The sequence below is a fragment of the Ixodes scapularis genome, unplaced genomic scaffold (genome assembly GCF_016920785.2).
Source record: "Ixodes scapularis isolate PalLabHiFi unplaced genomic scaffold, ASM1692078v2 PGA_scaffold0__279_contigs__length_252992795, whole genome shotgun sequence".
NCBI lineage: Eukaryota > Metazoa > Arthropoda > Arachnida > Ixodida > Ixodidae > Ixodes > Ixodes scapularis.
The window spans coordinates 53394687-53410440 of record NW_024609835.1 but is presented as its reverse complement, the minus strand read 5'-3'; the positions used below and the strand labels follow the sequence as shown (position 1 = coordinate 53410440).

At 46.8% G+C, this 15754-nt stretch overlaps 2 protein-coding genes across 2 annotated transcripts in view; one reads left to right on the top strand and one right to left on the bottom strand.

Annotated features, from left to right (window-relative positions):
- Positions 1-647: 647 nt before the first annotated feature.
- LOC115319763 lies at positions 648-6488 on the top strand. Its single transcript, XM_040214269.3, has 2 exons — positions 648-3738; positions 6445-6488. Exons 1-2 carry the CDS (start codon positions 648-650, stop codon positions 6486-6488), a joined length of 3135 nt encoding a protein of 1044 aa, XP_040070203.1.
- A 563-nt stretch (positions 6489-7051) lies between these two features.
- The window catches only part of LOC121836758 (disintegrin and metalloproteinase domain-containing protein 10-like), a 20016-nt gene continuing 11313 nt past the window's right edge, over positions 7052-15754 (bottom strand). The window contains exon 6 of the mRNA XM_042291920.1: positions 7052-7159. Coding sequence (XP_042147854.1) covers positions 7052-7159 — 108 coding nt within the window. The remainder of the gene's footprint in view (positions 7160-15754) is intronic.

The following is a 15754-nucleotide window of genomic DNA, read 5'->3' as shown; positions in this document are numbered from 1 at the left end:
TAACCCAATTATGAATATATTAATTTAAAAGAAAATGACTGTGGTGATTTCGGGGTCAACAAGGTGGGAGCAAGAAAATGAAAAAGAGAAAGAGACAAGAGCAAGCAGTTGGCACGAGAAAAAAGACCGAGACGAGAGACGAAGACAAAAAAAAAAAAACGTTCTCGGGACGGGCAGTGCAATCATCAAGCTCACGGGGGCTAAGGCTTGCAGCTATACGCAAGGTTTTCACCCCACGTCGAAGTCTTGCAGCTTTACGCAAGACCTCGTTCCGCCAAGACGGTACTACCAAACCCGGACTCCGCCGCTGCACCACCAACGAGAAACTGAACTCTGATGAAGCTCGCCGCATCTGTGAACTGTAAGACTTCCATTAGTATATCGTTTCTTTTTTTATCCCCTCCTTTTTTGTACTTATGTCATTCGCGCTTATATCTTGTGCTTTTTGTTTTAATCATTGTATTACCTGTCGAAATCTAAAGTTTATTTTTCTTTCTATCTATCAAACTTGTCTCGATATCCTTTCTCTTCGCGTCGCATACCTGCGAGAGTGAAATAGTCCACTACATTTCTGGCGTCCGCGACAGGACTGCTTTTAATTTCCACCTCAAAGAGCTCCACCTCGCTAGTGTCCGCGTCGGTTGAGAATGGATCTTGAGAAGTTAACGGTAATTGGTAAAGAATTGGGTTTCTCAGGGGCTTCGCTAAAGCAATGGATAGACGAAGAACGCGCACGCGAAAGAGAGGAGCGTCTAACAGAGCGAGAAAGGGCTCGAGAAGTAGAAGCTCAAACGAGTGCTCGTTTAGAAGCAGAACGCACTGTGCTAGAGCTGAAGTTGCGGTTACAAGAGCAGCAAGGAGGATCGATCACTCGGGTTCCAGATGCATCTGATGAGGGTACGTCTCCTAGTGTCGCGCAGGGGTATTGGAGTCCACATAAACTTATACCCCCCTTTAACGATAGGAGCGATGAATTGGATGCATACATCCAACGTTTTGAGCGGGTGGCAACAAGTCAAGAATGGCCTCGGGAAAAATGGGCCTTGTCCTTGAGCCTATGTTTGAAAGGGGAAGCGTTAAGTGTAGTAGGACGCATGGCTGCCGACGATGCCATGGACTATGCTAAACTGAAGCAGACTCTTCTCCAACGATTTCGCTATACTGAGGAAGGATATCGTGTCAAGTTCAGAGAGGCGAAACCAGAGAACTCCGAAACGGGAAGACAATTTTCTGGTCGTCTATTAGGTTATTTTGACCACTGGCAGGAGATGGCAAGGACGAAGCGCACTTATGACGCACTTCGGGACAAAATTGTCTCCGAAGAATTTCTGAACAAATTCCACGAGAAACTATCAATTTTTATAAAGGAAAGGGGCTGCCAAGGGCTCGACAAGCTAGCAGAAACTGCAGACCACTACCTCGAGGCCCAGGGGTTGGTCAACCTCGGCAAAAAGACAGGAGAGACTGACAAGCCGACAGGGCAAGTTAGGATGTCTGATCCTCAAGGTGCAAAGCGAAATCTGCAGTGCTTCCTTTGCGATAAACAAGGCCATCGGGCAGCAGACTGTTGGGCCAAATCAAGAGGACCCAATCAGAAGACGAATTTCTGCTGGAAATGTCGCAAGAACGGGCATAAAGCTGAGGCTTGTCCGAAGAAGACAGACGGTGGTGGACAGGCGTCCTGTTCTCTGACACGTCGGAAGGATCGTAACGTATACGGATCTGGAAGTCGTCCATCCGAACGCCTTGCTGGGAAAGCTGAAGAGGACAAAACGGGAGCTGACGTTCAAGCAGACGGCATGCCCACGGCAACAGGACTACTCGAGGGTCATCAGGTCACCGTCCTGCGAGATTCTGGGTGTAACTCGGTCATAGTCAAGCGGTCCCTGGTTCCTGACGTCAAACTTACAGGACGAAACCACGTTATCTTCCTGCTTGACCGGACAGAATTGTGTCTGCCTGAAGCGGTGGTTGACATTGATTCCCCCTATTTCCAAGGCAAGGTGACAGCGACCTGTATGGAAAACACTCTCTATGATGTCGTTTTAGGAAACGTGGATGGTGTGCGGGATGCCTCCGATCCTAACGTTATATGGAGTATTCAGCAAGACACGCCTCTTCAAGGAGAGGGGACAGCTCCAGTTATTGAGGCAAGCGACTGTGGCAGGTCAATAACTGAACCAGTTCTCATTGAGACGGGCCTTTCATCGGCTGCCACAGAGCCAAATGAGTCACAGGCCGGGACCGCAGCTAAGCTGGCCTCCCGAAACTCTGGTCAATTACCTGTGGCGGTAGTGAATCCATTGGCCATCACCTCGACGGAGCTGAGCGCCAAGCAGAGAGAAGACAGTACTCTCCAAAGATGTTTTGAAGAGGTTGGGAGCAAAGTTGCTACAAGATCAGCTGACATTGAGTTCACACTGATCAACGGAATTTTGTTTCGACGGTACAAATTGCCATCAAAGAAGGAGATGGAGCAGCTCGTTGTTCCAAGCGATCTCCGGGACTTTGTGCTGAAAATGGCACACGAGGGAATTCTCGCTGGACACCAGGGAATTAAACGCACGACAGATAGAATCCTCGAGGAGTTCTACTGGCCAGGAGTTCAAGGAGACGTTACTCGATTTGTAAAGTCGTGCGACACCTGCCAGAGAACTGTCCCAAAGCACCTAGTAGGCCGCGTACCTTTGGGCAATATGCCAGTCATCGAAACACCATTCCAGCGGGTCGCCATCGACATTGTGGGACCCCTATCTCAAACATCTGAGAAGGGAAACCGCTATGCACTCACCATGGTTGACTTCGCGACGCGCTACCCTGATGCGGTTGCGTTACCAAGCATTGAAACCGAGAAAGTCGCCGAGGCTTTACTAGAGATGTTTTCACGTGTGGGATTTCCCAGAGAAATCATTAGCGATCGCGGCAGATCGTTCATGTCTGGGCTCATGAGGGAGTTCAGCCGGTTGCTTTCGCTTAAACATATGCCAACCACGCCGTACCATCCTATGGCAAACGGCCTTGTGGAACGTTTTAACGGCACGCTGAAACGAATGATCCGACGAATGTGTCAGGAAAGCCCCAAGAGCTGGGACAGATACTCGGCACCACTGTTGTTTGCATATCGTGAAGTGCCACAGACCTCCCTCGGGTTCGCACCTTTTGACCTACTGTACGGAAGATACGTCAGAGGATTCATGGCCATATTGAAAGAGCTCTGGTCAGGAGAGAGTATCGACGACGAGACAAAGACTTCGTACGGCTACATGGTCGAGCTTCGGAAGCGCTTAGACGACACGTGCCGAATAGCCCAAGAGCAGCTCAAGAAAGCGAAGATGCCACAGAAAACCTATTATGACAAGAAGACAAGGAGGCGCCAGCTCACTATTGGAGACAGGGTCCTGCTCCTTTTGCCATCCGACACCAACAAGCTGATCCTGACCTGGAAAGGCCCCTTCACTGGTTTAGAGAGACGAAATGACGTTGACTACGTCATCGACCTTGGAACAAGAACCAGCTTGTTCCATATCAACATGCTGAAAAAGTACGAAGAGAGGACAATCGTTGTTCAGACACCTCAACGAGCTTCGGTCGCATTCCATGATGGGAATGTTGAGGAAGAAGACCTCCCGTGTGCAACACTGCAACCAAGCGAAACTTATCGAGACGCGAACATATCAAGGGAGCTGACTGCCGATCAACGAGCACAAGTTTCCAGACTCCTGACAACACACCAAGAAAGTCTGTCAGATGTCCCAGGAAGGACCCACCTAGTAGAGTGCAAGTTGAAAGTCACGACCGACACTCCTATTCAAGTCCATCAGTACCCCATACCATTCTCCATCCAAGAAAAGGTACAGGAGGAAGTAAAAGAAATGCTACAACGGGGCATCATTGAGCCCTCCGAGTCACCTTATCAAGCACCCATCGTGATGGTAAAGAAAAAAGACGGGACAATGCGACTCTGCATTGACTTCAGACAACTTAACAAGGTCCTGATTCCCGACAGTGAACCTATCCCAAGAGTGGACATGATGTTTGCAAAGTTGGGAAAAAGCCGGTACTTCTCTAAAGGATACTGGCAGGTTCCGATGCACGAAGATTCAAAGCACATGACAGCGTTTTCTTCGACGTCTGGATTTTATCAGTTCCGATTTATGCCCTTTGGCATCAAAACAGCACCAGCTGTATTCACCCGGCTTACGAGAAAAGTGGTCGAGGGGGTCTCGAACATCTACCACTACTTTGATGATGTCCTCATCGCCACGGAGTGCTGGGAGGAGCATTTATCGACTCTGGAGTTGTTCTTTCAGCGCGTGAAGCAGGCGGGTTTAACGATCCGTCCCACAAAGAGCGAAATTGGCTTCGCATCTGTCAAATTTCTTGGCCACATCGTTGGACATGGTTTCCTGCGCCCTCAAGTCGAGACCCTGGAGAAAGTGCAAGCTACCAATCGGCCCGAGACAAAAAAGGAAGTGCGGTCTTTCCTTGGCCTTACGGGCTACTATAGGGATTTCGTACCCCAGTACTCTGAAATCTCTCACCCCCTTACGGAGTTGACACGTAAAAGAGCACCAAACAAGGTGCATTGGCGGAAGAGCGAACAGGCGTCTTTTGACAAACTAAAAGAACTACTGTCCAGCCAGCCCATCTTAAAGCCCCAGAATTATCAGAACCTTTCGTGTTGCGTACCGATGCTTCGTCGAGAAGTATAGGAGCCGTACTCATGCAGCGCCATAATGATGTTCTCCACCCCGTATCGTACACCGGTCGTCGACTGCTGCCACGTGAAGCTGTTTACTCGACAGTGGAACGAGAAGGACTAGCCATTACTTGGGCGGTTAAGAAGTTTCATGTGTTCTTATTTGGAAGACCATTCATTCTGTAAAGTGATCATAAGCCACTCGTTTACATCAATTCTGCAAAGCATGTAAACAGTCGCGTATTACGTTGGAGCCTAATGCTGATGGAATATGACTTTACTGTTGAGTACATTAAGGGTAGTAACAACGTGGGCGCTAATTACATGAGCCGCATGTCTGTTGCTGAATAAGGTTTTTTTTTTTTGTAAACGAACAATATCACGAATTCACTGAATTTTTGAAATTGTATGTGTGCCCGGCGGTGCTTATTAAGTGACTTTTGTAAATGTATGTACTTTTGTGTCTGTCAAAACTGATGTGTTTTTCAATGTGCATTGTGTTGTGATAGACTGCGAACAATATGACTTCAACGTGCTAGAAGTTGTTTCAGCTGAACAACATTCTCAAGTGGGGGTGACTGTGGTGATTTTGGGGTCAACAAGGTGGGAGCAAGAAAATGAAGAAGAGAAAGAGACAAGAGCAAGCAGTTGGCACGAGAAAAAAGACCGAGACGAGAGACGAAGACGAAAAAAAAAAACGTTCTCGGGACGGACAGGGCAATCATCAAGCTCACGGGGGCTAAGGCTTGCAGCTATACGCAAGGTTTTCACCCCACGTCGAAGTCTTGCAGCGTTACGCAAGACCTCGTTCCGCCAAGACGGTACTACCAAACCCGGACTCCGCCGCTGCACCACCAACGAGGAACTGAACTCTGATGAAGCTCGCCGCATCTGTGAACTGTAAGACTTCCATTAGTATATCGTTTCTTTTTTTTCCCCCTCCTTTTTTGTACTTATGTCATTCGCGCTTATATCTTGTGCTTTTTGTTTTAATCATTGTATTACCTGTCGAAATCTAAAGTTTATTTTTCTTTCTATCTATCAAACTGGTCTCGATATCCTTTCTCTTCGCGTCGCATACCTGCGAGAATGAAATAGTCCACCACAATGACTGTTCCCTTGATTTCAAGAGTCACACAATAAAAGTAAATGACAGATTCATCAGCTAGTTCTGTTAATACGCAGTTTGGTCGAACAAATGTGCATCGGTACTGAGCTTTAAGTCTACTTTGCTTTCATCACAGAGTAAAATTATTACCTTGGTGATACGTGCGAACTTCGCCGAAGGAGATGTCATATGGAATATTGTTCTGGAGGTTATATTCTGTGAAATTCTTTCACAGCATATATTAAGGACCGACTGGCATTGAAAGAAGACTTTACATTTTTTAACCACACTATGCATCCACAAGACGGGATCATTCTAAAAAAATACCGGGGAATTTCGTTACAGCACTGAGTGTTTGTCATTGTAATTTTTTGTTGAAACCATTAAAGAGTGGAATACACTTAGGGAAGAAATTGTATTTCTTAGTGATAATGATCTCTTTTATGATGAACTGCAGTTCTGTATACACGATTAAAATTTGTTTTATTGTTTTTTTTTTTCGTTTATCTATGGCGTGATGTATTCTGTACCCCCCTGCATAATGCCCAACGCAAACCAGGTATTCATGTAAATAAAAAAATAATTCCGAGAGCACTTCGAGTTCAGTAACAACTATGACTCCTACCCGCTTTGATAGGTCAGAAAAACGTTTCACTTCTCAAAGAAGTATTGCAATTCTAAATCATTTCGTGTTCTGAGTATTACTCGGCTGCAAGCCCATCTAGCCGATCTTACACCAGATAACCTGTCGATGTTCTAACCAAAACCAGATCGTCATTTCAATTATCCCCTAACATTTTTAAAGTTTCGAATATTTTTTTTCAAATAGTGGAAGCTACGTAGTGCAGCGATATTACCTTCAGAGGTGCCCTAGCACGCTTCTGCAGTGCATGCCGTAAGATCTTATCACACTATATAGTCAGGGCTAGAGCAAGTAAATGACGAAATGAGAGGGCCGGATGCCTTTCACTTTCTACTTTTACCGAGCAGACCATACAACGAGCAGTAAATGCCTTTATTCCTTGACTCGCTGAAGTTTCTTCAGCGAAAAAGCGCGAAACGCCCGTTCACGTAACCATGCAACTACAACCATTACTGCGCACTTCTCTTTCCTCTTCCCGCAAACCCTTCAAGAGCGGCGAACCTCACGAATCTTTCGAAGAGCTATCGTTCCACGAATTTCAAGCAATGCTATTTTAAAAAAAAAGCTCCAGTACCGCCTTACTGACAAATTTTAAGTACGGTTAATCTCTGTCATTGTCTCCGTACAGCCTAGCAGCGCAGTGTTCAACATACCAATGCTCGTTCGCAGACGCCGCGTGAGGGAGGCGTGCCTTGATATGCGACATGATCTATGAAACATTCGCGCACAATTGTATTTGTCAAGTTTGAGGTTTATGAGTTTAAAATATGTAAGGAACATATTTTTAAGAAGAAAAATATTTCTTGAGCTATTGGGTGACAAAAGTCACCAGGCTCAATATAAAATTGACCGTAAAAGTCGTATGCATATAGCAATCTAAACTTTTCGTCAAAGATGTATTTCATAGGTCGCTTTTTTCTTGTTCAATTACAATGCGTAGCTGTTTTTCTGTAAAACATAGGGCCGCGAAACTTGCCGTTTACTTGACAATATGTAGACGAAACAGTGCTTTACCTTCGTGCGTTCCAGTTATATGCGAGCCTGAGGAATGTCCAGCACACCCACTTTCATGCTAAAATAGTGTACAACTTGTTTTTCTTTTTTATCCGAAGTTTTTACCATTTCGCAATTCCGAGACGCCCGAATTGAGAGCTCTTGGAGACCGAAATTTTCGCATGCTTTCAAGTGGGCCTAAATTTTGAATTCGCTTGAATCGCAATCATTAGGGGCTCGCTAATAATAAATGTTAGACGGTGCTCCAAACTTCGGGAGATGCCGCAAGGTGCAAACTGCCTAACATAAAAAAAGACCACCGACGTTTCACTTTCACTGCGAATAAGTGTTTGAAAGCGCAGTCCAATTCGTTGCAGGAACCAGAATGATGCCGAGATTAACTGTTTTCCTATTGACCACACTATATTCCGCCACGAGAGTAGGGCGATAAGCTCTGTCTACTTTCAGTGTGTGACACCAACCTACATCTCGCTTTATCTTCTATTTTGAACATTTTTCTGAACCTATTAAACTGTTTTACTACTACCGACAGGCACGTAGCCAGGATTTCGTTTCGGGGGGGGGGGGGGGGGGGGGGCGCCCATGACAAAATACTGTATGAGGGGGAGTGGGGAGAGGAGGCCCCAACAAAATATAAGATTTCGGGGGGCTCGTGCCCCATGGGCCTCCCCCCTGGCTACGTGCCTGACCACCGACATGGTCCCTTGAAGAAATTGCGAACAGGCACAGCGCTAATAATCTCTAAAACATGTTTATCCACACAACTGCCTGCAGAAATCTTTTGGGGTATTGTAAAAGGGCACGCAATGATTAAAAAATTATCTCCTTCCCATACGAAAAAGCCAGACGAGGCAGCGTCTCACGTCGTGTCTCGCCGTCGGAATCCGGTACACTGTTAGCAAAAAATAACACGCCCAGACGTGTAAACCGTTGTCCCATAGCGGACACGTCGAAACGTGTTCGTTTTACACGAGGCCGTCTGTGTTTTTCGTCTACACATGAGGTGCTGTGTAAACTTAACACGCTACAACGTGTCTGCCTGCCGCAAAACCGTTTCGAGCGTGTTCCTTATGAAACATGGCGGCCAGCGGCCGAGAACAGGCGAGAGACGAGCCCAGCGAGGTGCGCGCCTTTCAGCCGAATTCAAAGCACACAGGGCGCGTTAGTTCTCGTTCGATGTCTTTTTATACAGAGTAAAGTCTCCAAGCGGCGGACGTAGCTACTTGCAAAGGTACGTACGTGCGTTGTCAGCGGCCGGCGGCGTCGGTAGCTTCAACAAGCCGCTAAACAAAAAAAAAAAAAAAAAAAAAAAAAAAAAAAAAACGAATGTCGAACTTACATGGATAAATAACTTGAGCAAACTATTTAGAAGCGGGCGGTAACTTGCGCCACCTATCAAGATTTCTAGCAGCCTGTTTTTTAAAAAAAAAGACGAGTCTGTTAACACTGCGAACGACCACGACTACACAGCAACCCTACATACAACGCAGGCAACACAACACACAGCTACACAGCACCGACATGTACACACACACACAACAACCGACACTACGCCCGACACTTCCTATTCGATATCCATCTCTTCCCGCGGCGCATATAAGCTTGACATGTGCGGGTGAGCTCTTTGGTCGCTGACCATTACAGATTTATAGAAGAATACACAAAACACGGCGTAATGGGCAGCCGTGTGTTAGAACTGTTTGCATTTAAAAAGTATGGAGGCAAAATCTATAATGTTAGTCCGTTGCAATAAATAACGATATGTTAAAAATAAATCTTAAACCGGTCATGAAAAAGTTCAAATTTTTGTTATTTTCTTGCTTGACCAGTGTTATGAGCAGTCCGACTAGCTTGAATCAGATAGGAAAACAAATTATTGAGATTTTGTCATTACGTATACAATAATAAATGAAAATGATCCTTGCGCAAAGCATTTTTTATATATTTTTATGAAGGACATCCGGACATCCGCCCAACACTTCACTTCCGCTAGTTGCAGCAGTTGCAGTACGGGAGCAGACGCCTTCACTTTTGGAGCGTTTTGATGCAGTTTGTTGTCGTATGCTCATTTTTGTGCCATCAAAGAGGGGGTGACAACGTTGTCACCCCCTCTTTGATGGCACAAAAATCCTTGGGGGCATGACAGCAGATTCGGCAGGGAAATCATAGAATCATTCGCCATGACCACAGCAAAAAACAACGTGTCAAACCCTTCCCTCCTGCTGACGAAAACTGAGGTTGAATTTTTAAAATCCGAGATAACCCTACCACCCTGACTTGCACTTCGCGTGTTTTATCTTTCCTTCTCTCCCCTCCTCTCCCCTACTCCTACTGGGTATAGTCGGCTGCTCGCTGTTGAAAATTTACTCGTCTGTTGCTAGTTGAAAGATGTAGTTGTGTTGTCCCTGTTTTAATTGTTTATTCTTTCTTCATCCATGACTTCAACCAACACGCTCTTCTACTAAGCATACATTCACTTCCGAGGTTACTCTCGCCGCTTCCTCACCGTTGAGCAGCAGGATGAGCTGGCGACAAGCCGCGGATGAAAGGCTTGAGCATCAACAGCCCAAGCGCACTCGGTGCCGATACGGGCGGAGCGGGTTTCTGTCAACCGGGAGGCCAGCACAAACCGTGACCGTTCCAGCTCTTCGTCATGACAGGGTGTTGCAGAGAGCAGGGTAAAATACAGCTACACGGATCACCGAAGCAAAGACTGCTATCTTAAATCTTGGCTTGTGATTGCGCCTTTGTAGTAGATCATCTTATTCGTTTTGCTGGAGATACGCAAACGATGGGCATAACAAAATCGCTTGCATATTCCGCATATCTCACAAAAGCATTTACCCTGTCACCTTGCGAAAAGCGCGAAACACGGAGCCCGCACCGTCCTAAGCTTCCCGTTTTTTACCTGCTTTAGAGCAGTTTGTACCTGCTAGTAGATATGCCTACTGAAACTGAAACAGGGCAGTGCCAGAGAGAGAGAGACAAAGTTGGGAAAGCTTGCTCGCTCTCCAATTTCTCAACTCTCAAGTGATTGTACCATAATAAATGCACCAACGCGTCTTCCAAACTAAAGAAAGAGCACTACGTTCACAACATAAAAAATGGTCTCAGTACATGCATCTGTGGGCAGGTAGGAAACCTAGCCCTAATTTATTCACGCCGCATGATTGGCGCAACAAACTCGTTGCAGGACCAAATCATCTACTCGAGCGGTGTGCGTCGCTATGCAAACGCAGTCCAACATGAAGCATAAAAAACGGCAGATTTAAGACAACAATCCGGAGTCCATTATTCAATTAAAACAACGTAATTTTGTTGAAAACGCCCGCTGCTTCTTACTCACGGTATGTGTCGGGATACTTCCACAGTTTGAAACGGAACGAAGGAAGATTTACTTTTAAAAACGCTCGCTGCGTCCTCCCGGACCAGCTGGACCGGATCAGCTGACGACGACGGGACTGTACCCGCTGAACCTCCACCACGCAACAAACAATTTTCGCTCCGTGTTAAAAGCGTGGTTCAAACAGACCCGGAATACAAAGCACCGCACCACACACGACGAATGTTTCAGCTCTTTTTCGCATCGCCGGGTTGCACCGAACAGAACGAGATCGCCGAAGTCAACGCCGCGCTGTCGTGAACCTTGGCTTGTGGTTGCGAACTCGTGGACCCTGTGACTCCCTTCGCTTTCAAAGCACACACGACGATTACGAATGCTACTTTCCGTCTTCCAGGAACATCACAGGGGCACTTCTCCGGTCACGTCTTAACTATGTGTTCGCAAACTCCGAAGCTCTATGCGAAGCTTCTCGCGTCCGGTCAAACCAAAACAGTAGCGGCGCCATGCGTACTTGCCAGATTTTCTCCGGTCAAACAAAAACAACGAAAGCCAACCGGCGCTTGCTTCCAGCGTGCATCGGCGTTGCGCTTGCGCCGTGGCCAGATCGCTTGCAGTTGAAGGTTGAAGCAAAAACGAAACCAACTGCAATGTCACGTGTTCACATCGAGGACACGCTTTTTATATCCATTTTAACTGTTTGGAACGAATAATTAGACCCATGACTTTATTTGTGGTGTCTAAGAAACTCTTATCAGGACCCCTAAACTAAATACAAACATGGGCGACGTGAGGGAAGCCGCATTGCCATCGACCAGAAGATGGCGGCGAGCACGGTAAGCGCGGGTTTCGCCAACGTCCTGCGACATGGCGCAATTGCTTTTGGTGCATATCTGTCTCCGAGACATGTTTCTTTCCGCGGCATTTGTCTCGACGGTCCTTTCTAAGTGTGTCCCCAAGCATTCCGGTGCTTCGATAGCCGGCAATGCCACGGTCGTCGCCGGGGGCGATGCGTGTTATCGAGGTCGGCTACACGGTTATGCGTGTATGACCGAACCAAATCACGTTTTTTACAACCTCGCATGATTTCTGAACGAATTATTTGTTACTCATCGTGTAAAGTTATGGTAATTTGTGTAAACAGCGTGTTTTTCACCCCAAATATTCGCGAAATACACGGGATTTGCTAACAGTGTACAAGCTCTTGCCGCTGTCTGCGCGATTTGTGCACTTGGTAACACTACAGCCTGCCATTTTCACGGGGCTCTTTCTACGCGCATGCGAAATTTAATGAGGTAAACGACGCAGCGGCTGACGAAAACGCCGTCCCCCCGCTTTCAAACGAGAGCTTGCCGACTCGCCAAGATGGCCGGATGTGCCGGTCGCGTATCGGTATCGCGTATCACCGTCACTCCACGAGAGCCACAGACGCGGGGAACGCGACCGTCGTCCGTCATGTCTGCTTCACATACCCTGAAAACGAATGCCCCAAAACATCGCTCGCGTTATAAAAAAAAAAAAAAACGGGATTCTACTGCACCCAGTTGATACACAAGATTCAATGACTTAGAAAGCGTTCGGTTCGTTCGATTTTGGTCTAGGACCTATATTTTGCGAACGCGAAGCGGAAAATATGTTCCCCCCGAAACTCGGCGCTCTGGAAGGCCGCTTTCCCGCACGAAGTTTGGATCCAGTTCTGCGCACGTGACCACTCCTCCGCCAATACAGAGATGGCGGCGAAAGAATTGAAACGCGCTACTCGGGCTCTGCAAGCAGAGCCTATACAGTTACTCTAATCGTGAGGGTTCTCGACCACCGTGGTTTATTAAAATGAACATAATATTTTTGAAATATGCCTTTGGTTAAAAAATTATTACGGGCCATAAAAGCAAAGCTTAAAGTAAAAAAAAAAACAAAAAAAAAACGCGGCTGCATAAAGCGCGAAACACATGTACGACGAAACCGTCCGATCCGACGTGCGGACTGCAGGAATGACTTTGAGGGGAGAGGGATTTCGTAGCATCGGAGAGCGTTGAAAACCCTCGCCTCCGACCGTCGTATCGCGCGGTCGGACGTCGGATCGGACTGTTTCGTCGTACATGTGTTTCGCGCTTAACGACGGCGCTTTTGGCGCCGACGGATTTCGTCTGCGTGTCATCTGCGTTTTTTAGCTGGTCGGCTGCACCCACTGATTTCCATGTCTAATTTCTGGATCGCATTTGGCCAGCTCCGCCTATGGACGGGAATGCAGCCACGGTCGGCCATCTTTTTGGTAGAGTTATATCATCTCTAGCCATCATAGTAATATGGCGGACAGTGCAATGGAATGCCATAAAATGGCCGCGGACCTAGTACACTGTACCGTGGGTGATATTTCGTGCTTGATTGAAGTTTTTCGACGACGCAGATTCTTGAACTTGGGTTGCCAAAGGCATGGTAGCGCTTTTTAGACGAGGACAAATGAAAGAAAAACCAGACAGACACAAGCGTTGACTGCAACTATTTAATCAACATGGCTCGTGTCTGTCTTGTCTTTCTTTCTTTTGCCCTCGTCTAAAAAGCGCTATACCATGCATTTGGCAACCCAAGACCAATACCAACTAGCCCAGCATTCAACATTGATAAGATTCTTTAAACTCGGCGTGTGGGTAGACTCATCTTTGAGCACCCGGCGAATGTTCTACGAAAGCGCAGCACCGGGGGAAAGCAGCGCAGCTAGCATCGAAAGCAGACTCCGTACTGGCGTCTGCTTTCGGTGCTTCTTTCGATGCGACTTTCGATACGTGCTGTGCTGCTTTTCCCCGGTGCTGCAATATCGTGAAACATTCACCGGGTCCTCAAAGATCTGGCTACCGCTCACGCCGGGTTTCAAAAATATGTTTCGTCAAACGATTTCAATCAAGCAGGAAATATTACCCACGCTATTTTGATGGCAGCCTGCCACCCCTACTGCCACAACTCTGTCTGCCATGGATGAATGATAGTGGCTGCAGTAGCTATACCTTTGCTAGAGGTAATATAACTCAACCAAAAAAATGGCCGCCAGTGGCCGCATTCGCGGAGCGGGCAAACACGATCCAACAATTGTCAGTGAGATCAGTGGCTGCACCTTCGGACGCTGCTCCCGACGCCATCTATCAAAACGAACGCCTAACACACTCGCAAACAGATAGTCCATAGTTTCTTGGCCCTATTTTCTACAGAAAAAGAGCTGCCCTTTGTAATTTTACAAGAAAAGACCGACTTTTGATTTACACCTTTGACGAAAAGTATAGATTACGACATGCGAGCGTCGATTTTCACGGTCCATTTTAGATAGAGCCTGGTGATTTGGATTACCCTATATATGCAGAAACGACGATGTGGGCTGCAAATTGAACTCCTTAGCACGTTTTGGTTTTGTGGAGCTGTTAAATATTTTAAGTATGATTGTTCAGTATATTACATTAATCATGTAATGTATATCGACACAGACAGACAAAACCTTTTTTTTATATAAAAGGAACAACGAAGAAGGAACGTTAAGGGGCGTTGTGTACGTGCTTTATGTATATATATATGGAAGAAAACGCACCTGAGACGGTGGTTGGAGTTTTTAAAACATATTATTGGTAAAGTTGGTCGACGTTTCGGCCTGAGCCAGACCTTTTTCAAGACTGGCACATGAGAGGTCAGATTGACGCTCCTTGACCACGTCACGTGGCATTCCAAACATCTGGTTTCTCTCAAGAGTTGACGGTACCCCCGACACAGGCGTCGCCCCCCTCGCGTAGATCTTACTCTGGTGAAAGAACTCGCACCATGTCGGAAAATCTAACTAAAGCAAAGCGGTGTGGGAGGGAGGAGGAAGGCAGCCACAGGAACAGCAGGCGCCAAACACTCGCCGAAAAAAAAAAAAAGAAGAGAACAGCTCTTGAGAAAAATGCTCTGAGCGGTGTCCGAGTGGTGGACCAGCCGCCCCCTCTGTCCGTGAAAAAAACACACATCTACGCATCCCCCCTTCACGTAATGAACAAAGTTCTGGCTGTCCTTTCGAGCCTGGTTCTTGAATTAAACAGTTTTGAATTCGACGGCAAATTTTTTCTTCAAACTAGAGGGACCGCAATGGGCACGAAAATGGCTCCGAACTTTGCAAATATATTTATGGGCGACCTCGAATCAACCTTTCTCGCATCCTGTCCGCTCCAACCGATGTTTCTACAGGAGGTACATTGATGACCTATTTTTTATCTGGTCACACTCAGAAAATGAGCTTCTCAAGTTCATCGCAGATTTTAACTCCGCGCACCCTTCCATTCGCTTCACACACAGTTACTCGAAAACTGACATTAATTTCTTAGACGTTAGAGTAATAATTAAGAACACAACTCTGGTCACTCAACTGTATCGAAAGCCCACGGACAGCCAGAGATATTTGCACTTCGACAGTTGCCATCCTCGACCTTGCCGAACCAGTATTCCGTACAGCCAGGCTCACAGGTTTAAACGTGTATGTTCTAATAATGATGATTTTGACTCCCACGCCAATCAACTACGCGAGGTTCTAAAAGAACAGAAGTACCTAGAAAAATTCATAAATGACGCAATTAGTAAGGCGCGCGCCCTCGATCGCGACCTCTTGTTAGGTGACAGCGGTTCCCAGGCGGAGACAAGCCGACAGGCCAGCCTCGTGCTGACCTTCAGCAAGAAGTCTCCGAATGTCACCGCCATATTAAGGAAACATTTTAATATTTTGCAACAAAGTGAACGCCTCGCAAAAGTTGTTACTACCGTCCCCCGTGTGGTGTACAGACGCTCGCGCAACATTAAGGATTCTTAGTCAAGTCCAAGATAACTGCCACTGAGAGCACTGGGAGTCGGCCATGCGGAAAGTCGGGATGTGGGGTCTGCCCACACGTAACACCGAGAAACTCCATAGAGACAACAAACTCCAACTTCACCTACAAAATT